Raw genomic sequence first — 14,763 nt, 5'->3', positions numbered from 1 at the left:
AAGATGGCACCAAGTTATTTGGTCTGAGCAGCTGGAAAGGTAGAATTGTCACTGAGTGAGAAGAAAACTTCTGCAGAAAGAGCAGCTGGTTTAGGGTAGACAGTACCATACCGTCTGTCAATATTTTTGATAAATTTGTTGATTTGTTTGGCAGATTCGATTTTGGCATAAGGACTATTATTAAAAGACAGGCTTTGCTGAACTGACCTAGAACCAATTTTTAATATGAATTTTACTCCACCCATGGGTACTTTTTATCTTTTAGTATATTTCCTTTTCTGAAAGGTTTTTTTTTATTTATTTATTTATTTTGTTTTCAATTATAAAAGCATGCTCACTATATAAAATTGAGAAGATATAACAAAAAGAAAAAATATTCAGTTTCACAATGTGGGGAATCACTGATGACAACTGAATATGAATCCTATTTAATATACTGTTTGTAATATGTGGACCATGACAGAGTAAGCACAGTTACAACTACATTACAAGCACTCTCGTTGTTTGAGCAAATACATTGTTGCACAGTACATCAAACTAGATTTCTATGTGTTGGAGACTGCATGAGACCATACACTCATCTGTTCAAAAACTAGCAAAAATCACTGCATGGGTGAATCTAGAGAGCTAGAAATATTGTTCTTTGTTTATTAAACAAAGTGAAATAAAACATGGTAAGGTACAAAACTTTCATGAGTTAACTGGCTTCCACCCAGCAGTAGCTTACTGGAATGTCAAACCTAATACTTAAAGGAAAGTCAATATCCTCCTGAGTTCATCTTGCAAATTCAAACCTAATAAGTGACAGAAAACATCATGTGTGCACTATTATAAAAAAACACTTCTCTTACGTATCCTTATAGCTAGCATCAGACAGATCAGACGTTATAGCCTATAGAGGCATTTTCCATGTTATTTGAACTATTCCTGTATTACAAAACTATGGTAAAGAAATGACTTCACGGATCAAACTATTTTGTCTTCATTTTGTCTAAATTGCCTAAATAGGAAAATATCTACCTTCGCTATGTTTTTAAAGGAAAAGGTAAAATAAGGCAAAAGAAAACCATTTGTTGAACCAAATATTATTAAAAAGGGGAGGATGAGATAAAGAAAAGCGAATCCACTTCTTAAGAATTGGTTAATCTACTAAACTAGTATTTATTATCTACAATATAGAAATAGTACACAGTTTGATAGAACAGACTAAACCAGACTGTTTAGACTTGTATCTGAAGTCATCACTCTAACTACATTGACCTCAGGCATATCACCATCTCTGTGCCTCAATTTCCACATCCGTAAACGGGGATAAAAATACCACTTACCTCATAAAGTTCTTAAAAGAATTAAATAAGTTAATGCATCTAAAGTGCTTCCAACAACACCTGGAAGATGTTAATGACTCACCCTGTTTTATTATTAATGTAGGCCTGGCATGCTGCTAAGTGCTAGAAATACAAAGAGGACTCAGAAAATGTCCTTACCAACAATAATCACCAAGAACGCTATTGGTAGGTACATGACCATTAAGAGCTAACAGGTATTTTACACTAAATATGCCCAAAATTAGGTATTTACACTGGGGTTCCTATAACATTTTCTACATACCTAGTTTACTGATCTTGAATTGAAATACCGAAATTAAGAAAGTCAAGTTTAACTTCTTGCTTAGGGTTAAAATATCCAGTATGATCACAAAATAAATAAAAACACGTAGTAGCAAGTTTTTAGTTTTGCAGGTAATCTGAAATCTCAAGCTTTATGAGGGATACGAAAAAATTCCTAAAATAAAAAAGGCTTTAAAAGAGGAGAAATAAAATATTCACATCCCAGAATTACATCTTAGGAATCTAATTACTAAACTGCATCTTGCTGTTTGATACATATGTTTCTGCCCAGAATTTCCAGACTGCCCTTCTTGTGCGCCGAGATAATCACTACCAATCCTTCAAATCCAGCTCCAGCATCACTACCTTAATAAAGCCTGTTCCTGCCAGCACTGTTCACTTTCTCCTGTTTACGTGCTGTGTCATTCCACCAACAATTTTTTCAGTCAATAATTTAGAGCAGTGCTGCTCAACAAAAATGTAATATGAGCCACGAAAGTAATGTGAAAATTTTCGGCAGCCACTTTAAAAATAACAAACAGGTGAAATTAATGTATTTTATTTAACCCAATATAACCAAAATATTATCACTACAAAATGTAATCAATATTTCAAAAACTGTTAAAGAAATACTTCTTTTCTATGTACTAGGTCTTCAAAATCAGAGGTGTATTTTATACTTGCATAACATCTCAATCTGGACTACCCGTATTTTAAGAGCTCAACAGCCACATGTGGCTACCGGCTACTGTACTGAACAGTGCGCATCTAGAGTCCAGCACTTTGCTATATGAAATGTGGTCTGTGGGCCAGCAGCATTGCCATCACCTGGGATTTTGTTAGAAATGCAGACTCCCAGCACACTTCAGACCTACTAAAACAGAAACTAAACTTACCAGGCTCCCCAGGTGATCTGAATGCACATAAAAGATTGAAAAGTACTAAATTAGACCAACATAGCTTGGAAGCCTTAACGAATTGCTACTGCCATTCAACCATCAATGTGGTATTATTCTATTGACTAATATAGAACACTGTATTTAAATAATAATGACTTTTCCTTGAGTCATGTTTTCTCTATACCGTCCAACAGAACGTTCTGCAATGGTGAAAATATATCTGCGCTGTACAAATTATAGCCATTTGCCACATATGGCTATTGAGCACTTGAAATGTGACTACTGCAAATTAGAAACTGAATTTTTAATTTTATTTACTTTTAGCTCATTCAAACTTAAATAGCCATAGATGGCAAGTAGCTATCATTATCAGACAGCATAACTCCAGAGGTATTATTTTCTACATTATAGCATAATCTCTAGGAGGGTCCCTCAAGATAAATTTAGAAGGTTTTAATCAAAATAATTCCTCTAATTAGCTGTACTTCTTTCCCTCTCTTTTATCAATAATCATGTTTACCACTTTATATTGGTTGAGGCCAAATCTGAAACCTACCTCTAGTGAAGCATAATAAAAGTTATAGGCTCTATTTTTTGTGTTATAAACATTACTACAGCTTATCATCAATTAACAATACTAACATACATACCTGCACAGTCTTTTTTATTCTATGGGAAGGACCTGGATACTCTGGAGAATACAAATCTGTGAGGAATAATGAGTTGATTAACGTTGACTTTCCCAGTCCAGATTCACCTAAAAGAAATAGGGAGAAAAAAAAAAATCTGTTAAACTCAGTCATGTTATTGACTTTAATATTAAACCAATGCTATAATCAAACTTGCTTTATGCAAGTATTTCTTGGTGGGACAAAGAAGTGACATTAGAAAATGTACTATATAAAGACTTCCTATTAGAGTAAGTTCTTTGTATTCATTTTCTTATCAAATTACTCATAGGATTCCAAGGATTCTTTTAGCTTTATAATTTTACAATCTGTGTTCTTTAAAAGTAATGTATCTAATAAAGTAGCCTCCATTTTAACAGTAATGTTTCGTTAAGGTCAAAGTTAGTCATGAAAGAAACACTGGATTATATATTGCTACTTTAGTGAAATAAAACATAGAAGAAGTGAACTATAAACACTTAATACAGACATTGACCAAAGAAATTATGAAAAGTAGGAATCTGCTCATAAAAGAAAATTAATCACGATGCACATCAGTATAAAAGTGAACCACAAAAAAATACTTCCAATTTATACCACCCATATACCACACAGCCAAAGTATAAATTAGACTTAAAAAAAAAAAAATAAAAAAAATAAAGATAGGTAATTACTTTTTATAGTGCTTGTGACTGAGGCAGGAGGTGGGAATGGAGGAAGGTAGGACACAATTTCCTCTAATATCACTCTTCCTTCACCCTTCATGTCAAGTCTAATATACCACACCAAATACACAATTAATTTTTATCAAAATATAAACAGCTTCAGAATATACATAATACACAGTTAAAATAAATTACAATCATATTGTAATTCTCAATTAATATGGCACAGGACTAAAGAATCCAGTTATTGATAGGTTAATAAACATCTTTAGCCTAAATAACTAATGTCACAATATTAACCTTACTATTTCTATGCCTAGGTTGAGTTCTTTTCATACTGACTCTCAAGAAAGGTAAGATCCGCTCTAGGTGGTCTGGGGCTTACTCCTTTTGAATGAGGGGATGCCATTATTTTTAGACATGAAAATTCCAGATATTTCTAAGTCACAGGAAAATAAGTTACAGTTCTTCACACCTGCTTTGTTCTTAACTCTTATATCTTAAACAAAGGAGAAAAGATTAGAATAAAACTCAAACATTTGAGGATTATCAGAACTATCTACAATATTTTCACTTAGAAGCATAAATGAAAATTTGGGGTACTAATAAAAATATTTTTGGATGTTAAATGTAAAAGTATACTATATTAAAAAATTCACACATAGAGGAGAAACTGAGGAAGCCACACACAGGCCAAAGCAATATACATGTTCAGAAAGGTTTTGAGATGACCTTAAACTTTCACTTCAGGCTGATCTTTAGGTTCAGAGCATGGCCAGCTAACTATATATATCAGTTTCCCCTGATATATAGCCAATCTGCAAAGACTTGAAAGGGTGACTTTTTAAAAACGCACATTTTTCAACAACAACAACAAATCAAAAGGCATGCAAAGAAACAGGACAACAGAGTCCCCAGAAAGGAACAAAACAAATTCCCAGAAACCATTTCTAAAGCAGCACAGATACTGGTACTTAGTAGATGAAAACTTTAAAATAGCTGTCTTAAATATGTCCAAAGAGCTAAAGGAAAATAGGTACAAAGAACTAATGGAAATTAGGGGGGAAAATGTAAGAACAAAACAAAAATATCAACAAAGAGATAGAAATTGTAAAAAGAAACCAAACAAAAATTCTGGAACTAAAAAATACAATAACTGAATTTAAAAATTCACTAGAAAGGTTCTACAGCACAACTGGGCTGACTGAAGAAAGAATCAGCAAACTGGAAAATAGGACAATTAAAATTATAAAGTCTAAAGAGCAGAAAGAAAAAAGAATGAAGAAAAGTAAACATAGCCTAAGGAATTTGTGAACATCATCAACTGGATTAATATATGTGCAATGAGAGTTTCAGAAGAAAAAAGAAAAAGGATTATCTGAAGAAAAAAAAATGACCAAAAATTCTTCCAAATTGATGAAAGACATGAAGCTATAAACCCAAGAATCTCAAGGAATTCTTAGTAGGATAAATCCATGGTGATCCACACTGGAACACATCATGATCCAACTGATGAACGCCAAAGACAAAGAGACTCTTGAAAGCACCAAGAAAGAAGCGATACATCACAAAGAAGGAATCCTCACTAAGATTATCAGCCAATTTCTCAGTTGAAATCTTGGAGGCCAGAGGCAGTGTGATGATACAACTGTCAAATGAGATTTCTGTATCTGGCAAAACCGTGCTTAAAAAACTGAGGTAGAAATTAAGACGTGCCCAGATACACAAAAAACTGAGGGAATTCATTATCACTACATTATCACTTCAGCTCTGTATTCTGAAGAGAGTCCTTCAGGTTGAAAGGAAACAACCCTAGACAGTAATTCAAAGCCATGTGGAGATATAAAGATCTCCGGTAAAGGTAAATAAAATACATGGAAACATGTAAAAACCAGTATTACTGTAATTCCATTTCATATTTTCTATAAAATTTAAGATAAATTAAAAATAATTATAAATCTACGTTAATGCATATGTAATGTTTAACGATACAATCTATAATATTAACGACAAAGTGTGTGGAGGGCTCTGAACTAAAACTTAAGCTATGGCCAATTTTTAACATGTCATGAGGTATTTAAATAAACTTCCATCTATTCCTAGACAACTCACACTGAAATTACGGGTCAAGGCTTTAAGATCCACTCTTCCATGGTATCCCTGAAGGTTGGTTACAGCAACAAGACATAGCTTATCTTGCTTAAAATCAAGACAAAAAATTTCAAGACACCAACAGTTATGAACTGTTAAAAACATGTCAGAGTAAATTAATAGTGAGGTTGGAAAGAAGTAGCTAACCTGAAGAAAAATAAGTTTCCTATTTTACCAGCTTATTCTCTATATTTTATAGACTCTTATCCTAACTTACAATTTGAACCATGACTACACTAACTGAGTGATCTCTATCAAAGTAAACACTACAGAAAATACAGGGTGTATCACTTGGCCAAGGAAAAGATGGTTTCACAATCCAATTCAACATTGTTCATGTGTATAACAAGTGTTTCTCTAGTTCGCATCTCCACAATTATGCTTGTAGTCATTTCTAAGTTATTTCTAAGATGATTCTGGGCAAATAAAAACTTTATTTTTAAGAACAACTGTTTAATTTCCTTAATTCTAAGATATCCATTTCTCCCCATCAACATTTCTAAAAAAGAACATCTCTTATAATCAAAGTGTGCATTTACTGTACAATTTCTTATTTCCCCCAAATCAGATTATATGTTTCACTGTAGATTCTATCTTGGAATTAAGAAACAAAACACTTCTTCCTTCCGACTCAAACTCAATTAGAAGAGCCAAATCAAAGATGAGAGACCTTAATTACTTTTTCCTATGGTTTAGAATTTGACATTTAATTTTTAGGTCTAAACTAAGATGATTTCTATTTCTTTCTAATTTGCAGGGCCCCAGTGTAACAGGAAGTTTTAATAATAAGGATATAACCAAGGTCATCTCCCTCCCATCTTGGCTCACGAGGTGAGAAAACAAAGCTCACTCTTGACAAAGTTGCGAGCTATAGGAGAAATGGTCCTCCAAGGACCAAGTTTCACTCTGGGCAAGGGGGTAGAAGGAAAGTACTAGGAAGCAGTTAAAAATTCTGTATAAGGCAATGTGTTGAACACAGGATGGGAGATCCAGAGAAGCAGTGGAAAGGTGGACTGGCCAAGTAAGGGATGAGAACCTAAACGGGGATAGAGGAGAGAACCGAACACTGGACAAAAGATTAGGTATGAGGCCTGGAGGCCGCAATACCTACACATTGTTAAAGAAAGGAGGACACACATTGGTGACCTAGAAGGGAACCCCAGAGCTGTGTTTTGGACCCAGGCTTTCTTTCCCCTCTACCAATATTTTATATTTTCTGATCTTTCTAAAACTAACATGTATTTTCTTCATTATGAATAACCAATGTAACTAAAAAGCATATTGCAAAATTACAGAGAAATAAAGTTCTAACAAGTAAATTTCTAGTCTAATTTAAAAACTAGATAAGTTGCCAATTTTGCTCTCAGGTGTTTAAATATTCTCATCACGCACAGATCACAATCAATAATTCACAAATAGGGTCATCTAAATTTATTTTACTAATAGGGATTTCCTCCAGTAATACTTTTTCTTTTACTTGCCCTCCATAACAGAATTTCAGAAAACTTATAATCATAAAAAGAGAAATTATAGCAGCCAAGTCCTAATACTCTCGGGATGACTTAGAACTACAGTTGATTCCTGCTAATTGGCTTCACTAAAGGGAAGGTATAGTAAGTAGTGTATAGCAAACTTGATTTACAACCTAGAAAGGGTTGCAAAATAGAGAGCTATAATTAGTCTCATCAACTCGAATTCTACTTAATCGCAGAACTTATGGAACAACCTCAATCAAGTTTATCTGTATTATTTAGGAAACGTTAAAGAATAACAAAATTCAGAATTATACGTCCCAGATTAAGAAAACAAAATTTTTCAATAAAATATAAAGAGAATGTCTACATGCAAAATTTTATGATTTCTTTATATGTATAAATGCGTAATATTTTATATTTCTTTATAACTAATATTTTAAGATGTTAAGTGATCCAAATTAATAACTATTTTACGTTTATCTGATTTTGAAATGCACTATATACATTCTGCAATGAAGTTATTATCATTTCTCATTTTACTGAATTTTATGGGAAAATAGATTAAAATTTTTGTCCTTTAAACAAAATATCGTAATACTTACAATAGAAGATGTTAAATACTTCGTGAAGATTATAAAATAAGAGTAACTAGAATTTGTAGCATTATACCTGTACTTTAACATTATGAGCAGGTTAAAATTACTCATGTCCATTTTATCTTTGAAGTCAAGCTCATGAAGGCTATATTCCATTACTGTTCAAGGATATTACATTTCAAGCCTAAGAATAAAACATTAATGAAATGTCTGTTCATGAGGTTTTGAAGAAAATAACATGAATTTTTATTATAATAATTACACCAATATTTAAAGATGGCCAGTGGAAAGGATCCTAAACAAACAGGCAGTATCACAAAAAGTGAGAAAAAAGTACAAAGAAAAGCGGTCAGTAATAACAAAAAAAGGAATTAAAGTGACCACAGAAGGCCTTTACTGACCTTTAATAAAAGCGGTTTTACATTAAGGAGAGAAGTGAAATCGTGAGGAGTGAAGTAATGAATAGGAAATTTAAAAGTAGATTTATTTAGTAAAATGAAGAGATGATACCACCCATGAAGTAGATAAAAATGTTATCCAGGGAAGGCACTATTCTTTGTTTTGCGTTTTAATATGCTTATCGTTGAAGCTTTACTCTAACAAGAACAATCTAGACTACATTAGATACTGATCATTTCTAAGGTATTTCATACATATGTGGCCTGAGATTTGCTATAAAAATATTTCATCTCCTCAAAATCCATTAAGAGCATCTTTCAACATACAGACTGATATACATGCTAATCCTAAAATTCGAGCTAAACAAGTTTCCTATGACCTGGCTCTGCAATTAACTAAATGAGGTTTACTTATTCTAATTACAGCACTAAGAGCTAAGTAATAATTCTGCTGTGTAGCTAGTAGCAAACATCCAACCAGCCACTCAATAATTATTTCATTTACCAAGTTAGAAAGTTTTCACTTGCTATACATTAAAAGCTGGGAGGCCTTAAAAAGGATGTTTATGATATTTCTTGCTATTGCCTGCAGAGACAAAAGTATTCTTTTGAGGGCCATGTTCAAGTAGATAACTACCTTTTTATTTATTTTTTTAATCCTCGTTTTACCAGAAAAATCCAAATGTCTACTTGGAAAATTTTTTCTCATGATTAATTATTCCAGAAATGAATTACCAGAATTCTGTGGTTAAAATATACTGTCTTAGGCGAGGGTTTGCAACCTTTTCTAGGTTGTAAATCAAGTTTCTATAAGTTCTACTAAACTGAAAAAGAGCTGAAATCAACAGATACTATTTATGAGGTCTCCCCACCACGTTCCTCTAAATTCATCACATTATTGCCTGAAATTCGAATTAATCATTCAATAAATATTCCCTCTTAAAAATCAAGTGTTCTTTTTCATATCTTGACAGGGGAAATCAGACTTTTTCTAGCTGTGGACAGTATTCACTAAGGAAGTAAGTTTTAATCTGAGGGAAACAGGATTAGTTTTAAAATATAAGAATCAGACAAAGTAAATATTCTGTGGAAATATCAGAGTGGAGAGCTCTATGAAACTTAGAGGGCAGCTGAAGGCCAATGGCCACACTGGAGGTCAGTAAAAGAAGAGCTATCAGGAAAGGAAATAGGAGCATAATGAAGAAATGAGTTTACTTGGATATCTAGAAAGAAGGAAGGAAGCAAGGAATTGAGTTATTCTTGAGCAGGTCAACAAAGCGATGCTAAAGGAGTTTCCTTCAAGGCCGAAGTAGGCTGACTTTGATCATTTGAACTAGGCGACTCAGATTCTTTCAAGTTCTATAAATCTCATAAACCAAAATGCAATATAATGTTAAGGACCAGCGGTGGGTTGTGTGAATCACACTCGTAATTGTGTGAATCTATCTCACCAATATTTCTTAAAAACAAACAAACAAACAAAAACCCATGCGTATGCATAGTTTTAACATTCACAATAAAGAAACTGTTGTTAGTGGTGTAGTAAATATGCTTAATAAAAAGCTAGACCAAAAAATTTCAGATCAAAGGCATGCAAATTAAAATGAGGAGCCTGTCACTAATACTAAATTAACCATGTCATTTTGCTTTATTTGGCATTTAACAAAACTTTTCTACTCAGTATTGGCGAGGATGAGATAAACAAGAACATCTACACATTTGTGGTAATTGTTTAAGTTGGCATAACATTTTCAGTTCACATCCTTTATCATGCCATCTACTCTGAGAATCAAGAATGCAGGAAGAAGACTGCAATAATATTTTTAATAGTAAAGAAGTGAGGGGGGGCGCCTTTCAGGTACCACGATAGAGGCCAAAAATACTGGTATTCCTATAAAACTAATATTAATCAACCACTGAAAGTTATTTTTTAAAACCCCATTTGACATGAGAAAATGTTTGCCATAGCATTAGGTGAAAAGTTTTTAAAAATGAATACAGTATGTTACAGTTATGCATCACAGACACAGAAAATAAAATTAACATTGGTGATGAGCTCTCCCTCTTTTTAAAACATTCCATCTACTCCTTTATTACATTTCTAATGGAAAACCATTTTGCAACATTTTAAAACTACATAAATCTCAATAACTTTGTTATATCAAAAACATCTGAGTTATCAAAAAATACAACTATATTTCCAAGACATATATAATTTGATTCCTTTCTCTAAACATTAAAGAACATTTTGGGCAGTGCTCTTTAAACTTTAAAACAGGGAGTAAAGGGCAATTCTTGTCAGAATGCAAATCCTCACATACCTGGAATGAACATCTTGCAACAGTAGTCCAGATGATTTTGATTAAACGGGTCAGAGAAACACAGACTTAGAACAACCAAAATGCAGTTCATTTGATTTCTTCGCTTATTTGTCCTTTTAGACAGCTAAAATTTTATAAAGTTTCTTCCTTAGAACAAAATTATCTGTAATGATCTCCTGAATCAAGAAATATTACTATTAACTGCTAAATGACATTATACCTCATTTTACTGAAACATAATTCAACAAAAGCAAAAAACAACCTGTATGAAAAATTTAATTTTGAAACTCAAAATTAAAATCTTATACTGTCAACCTTTAATAAAAACAAGCCCTGAGATTCTTTATATAACTGAAATGCTCAAGGGAAAATAAGACTCAAAAGGTTTGCAAGAGATAGCACTAATATTTTAGCAACTATAGAGCCAAGTGCAACCTTAAGACTAATTAGTGATATTGCATAAGTAATTTGGGCAAAATACTTTATATTTATTGAAATGCACAGAATAGTCAAACGCAAAATTATATTTTGTTAACAAGAATGCAAGCCACCCAGCTAAACTTTGTTTATAATGGGAGACGAAAAGAATAAATTCTCGACAATCTTTTGAATTAGCTAAATCTGACTCTCACCAAAAGAGTTCTGCTCAGCAACCTATACTGAATAGCAAAGTAAGAGCACAATATGTGTGCCCTAAATGTTTATAATCAAAGGAGTTCAACAAAGCAAGAGTTCAAAGTAGAGATTAAGCAAGTATTTAACATATTAGCTGCCTTATCATTCTCACCCATCCCTGATCTTTGTATGCTCTTGATCCCTGGTATTTGGATTTTTCAACTAAGTCATACACATGCACTAATATATTGTTTTATGCTTATAATTAACATTTTTAGTTTACAGATTTACTAGACACATTATATATGCAGTATATATACAAGGCACATTCATATACACAGTTATTTCAAGCCCTCCGTGAGGTAAGGGTAGTTAAACACGGCAGACGGCATTACTGTCCAAGCGTCTCCACTCCACCACCATCCCACATCCTCAGGTTCTCAGGGGTGTGGCTCTTTTTTTTTTAATTTCAGTGCAGTGCATTGACTTAGAAAGACTAGGTAAATGTTTGTTGTGATAAGGAAATTGAGATTCAAAGTGATCTGTCCAAGGTCAGAAAACTCATTTGTGTCAGAAATTAGAGTTTAAAACTAGGCTAGGTACAATATTCTTGTTCGTGTAACAGCTGCTGTACTTAGTACTATAAAAGTGATTTGTTAGTTTAAATACAGAAGGCTGATTTTCATGATATGATAAAAACATAAATAATAAGCATAAGTATAACTAGTTCAGTTATAAAACTGCCAAAATATGCATTTGAAATTTAAGCACAATAGTTACTGGTTTCAGGACTCTATCCTATCAGGCAAATAAGATGTTAACCCCAATAAGCCCAAATAATAACTCCCCTGGATCTTTACACCTTAAATGAACAATACTAAAACAATTATTAAATTAAATTGTAATTAGTAGTGTGCATTTCCCTGGAAATTCCTTTGATGACTGAAATGATCATTTCCATTTTTATATCGTCAGCTTAGTCCATAATTCCTAGCACTTTAATGCTGATCAGTGTATGTCATCTGAATTATTAATCATTCAATTAAAATCTATACTCAGGCCCCTGGCAGGAATGCTATGGAAATATCATCATGTTATTACTGTAATTACTACCACCTGTAACATAATAAACAACTTATAATCTTTACCATAGGAACGTAAGTTAAGAATGAATCACAATGCTTCACAATCAATTACTTAATATGAACAATTAGTTTGTGTTTATCATCTGTTTATTTGAGGGTTCTAGGCAGTGCAAGAACAAAGGCTCAAAAGTCTAAAGTGTTCTTCCTTCTAAATATTAACCTTTGTCTCAATTGTTAATAAATCTAGAGACCATTTAAAGTTCTCCAAACTCAATTTATCAAAATATATGTAAATGTAACCTCTACAACACTACACATACCTGCAAATAACTTTCATTTCCAAGCTAAATTTTTCCAAAGTTTTATCTCCATTAGTCATTTTTTCTATGGCAGCCCAAAATTACAATTTTACTAATTTTTCTACTCCCCCCTTTTTTGTACCTAAGCATTAAAAAAACTCCACATTTCTTCTATTCATTTGTCAGTTAATTCTATAATACAGATAAATATTTGTTGTTATAACTTTCAAAATTATTTCAGTTCTTTCTCTCCACTTTTCCTTCCTGAAAATCCAGTCCAAAAATCATTACCTGGAGCTTAAAAAAAAGGCAGGTGAACATGCTGGAAGGAGAGCCACTGTGGTCCAGAGCAGGGTGTCAGAGCCTGCAAGATAAAGGCTTACAAGGGGGTCTGCTAGAAGACCTGAACCCAAACAGGATGGGGAAGGCATCTTTGTGAGAGTGACCTGGCATGTGTGTCATAGCACTTGAAAGGGGTGAGCAAGGCCGCTGTACAGAGAAAAGGGAAGGAGTGTGGGGATATGGTAGATTAGTTACGCATGGGGCACTGATCAAATAAGTAAACATATTAAGATAATGGTTTCTGACCATCAAAAGGACAGCTATAGAGAAGATAAAAAGAATGACCCCTGTGGTGATTAACTGTAATTAGAGATATCAATGTGAACTTAATGGTTTTCAATATATACATCTAGATAAAAATGTAATATAGATATAATTGTGTGTATATATATGTGTGTGTCTATATGTATGTATAGAAACATACATGTTTTTCACTTTCAATTTTGATGGTATATTATGGTTATGTAGGCGAATATCCTTGAGGAAGGGAAACACAAATATTTAGGGGGAAATGCAGGATCATACATCTCAATGTTTGAGGGGAAAAAAAGTTGTGTTCTCTACCTATAAGCTGCATTTAGAATGGTTTCAAATTAAAACATTATTTCAGCATAAGAATCACTAAAAACCAATGCCACATGTTTCCAATTATATAACTTTTATTACAGTATATTTTTATAACTGTTCTATTTTATTATTAGTTATTATCAATTTCTCACTGTGCCTAATTTATAAATTAGACTTTATCACAGGTATGTATGTATAGAAGAAAACAGTATATATAGTTTGGTACTATCCAGTTTCAGACATCCACTGGGGTTTTGAAACAATGTACCATCTGTGGGTGAGAGGACTACTGTTTATATTTTTCAAATCACATTGAATGAATTTTTTTAAAGTCTATAAATGAAACTGGGATATTACCTAGATTACATTTCTCCTATATGTCAATCCAGGCATTGCCTCTGTTAAAAAACCAAGACTCCCAGTCTATAAAACTGTATTGTTAAGTGCTTCTCTGAATTACGATGTTCCATGATTAAGACAATGAAATTAAGTCAAATAAAGAACCAAGTGAATAAATATTAATATACTAATTACTGAAAAAAATCAGGTACCGTTTTCCATGAATTAACAGTGTATGATTTAGGACAGTGACATGCTTTTTAGCTATAAATTCTTATTTCTCTAAGCTCCAATAGCATTTTGTTTATACTTTTCTTATGCCATTTATCACATAATCATTCATGGTGCAGTTAACTTGTATACTTTTGTCTTCTACTATTCTCAAATAGTGTCTTCATCTACCTTTACATTCTTCCTTCAAGCATCTAAAAGTTATAGCATCCATGGAATAACTCTTCATAATTCTCTTCAAATTCAGGCAAAAAAAAAAAAATATTGTCCCTTTATTAAAAGTTTAACACTTAGTAGCACAAACTTTTAATAAAACAACTCACCAATTTGTAGCAAGAACCACACAATGTTCGAATGCTTCGCTACAGTAATCCTACTTCAGGAACTATAAACAAATAATGACACTGCCCTCTGATTCCCAACGCATAGTCGCAAACCTTGTGTTTTTAAAGGTCTTCACTGCCACGTTATTTGTAACAATGGTAGGGTTGAAAACAAACTT

General features: G+C 32.8%; 1 protein-coding gene across 7 annotated transcripts in view; it reads right to left on the bottom strand.

The window, feature by feature from the left end:
- The window catches only part of SEPT7 (septin 7), a 71,587-nt gene that overhangs the window by 31,193 nt on the left and 25,631 nt on the right, over nucleotides 1–14,763 (bottom strand). For all 7 annotated transcript variants that reach the window (XM_011362482.2, XM_011362481.2, XM_011362484.2 and 4 more), the window contains one exon: nucleotides 3,160–3,266. In XM_011362482.2, the coding sequence (XP_011360784.1) occupies nucleotides 3,160–3,266 (107 nt within the window). The remainder of the gene's footprint in view (nucleotides 1–3,159; nucleotides 3,267–14,763) is intronic.

This window comes from Pteropus vampyrus, unplaced genomic scaffold (assembly GCF_000151845.1).
Source record: "Pteropus vampyrus isolate Shadow unplaced genomic scaffold, Pvam_2.0 Scaffold75, whole genome shotgun sequence".
NCBI lineage: Eukaryota > Metazoa > Chordata > Mammalia > Chiroptera > Pteropodidae > Pteropus > Pteropus vampyrus.
This window is presented reverse-complemented; position numbering and strand designations above follow the sequence as displayed.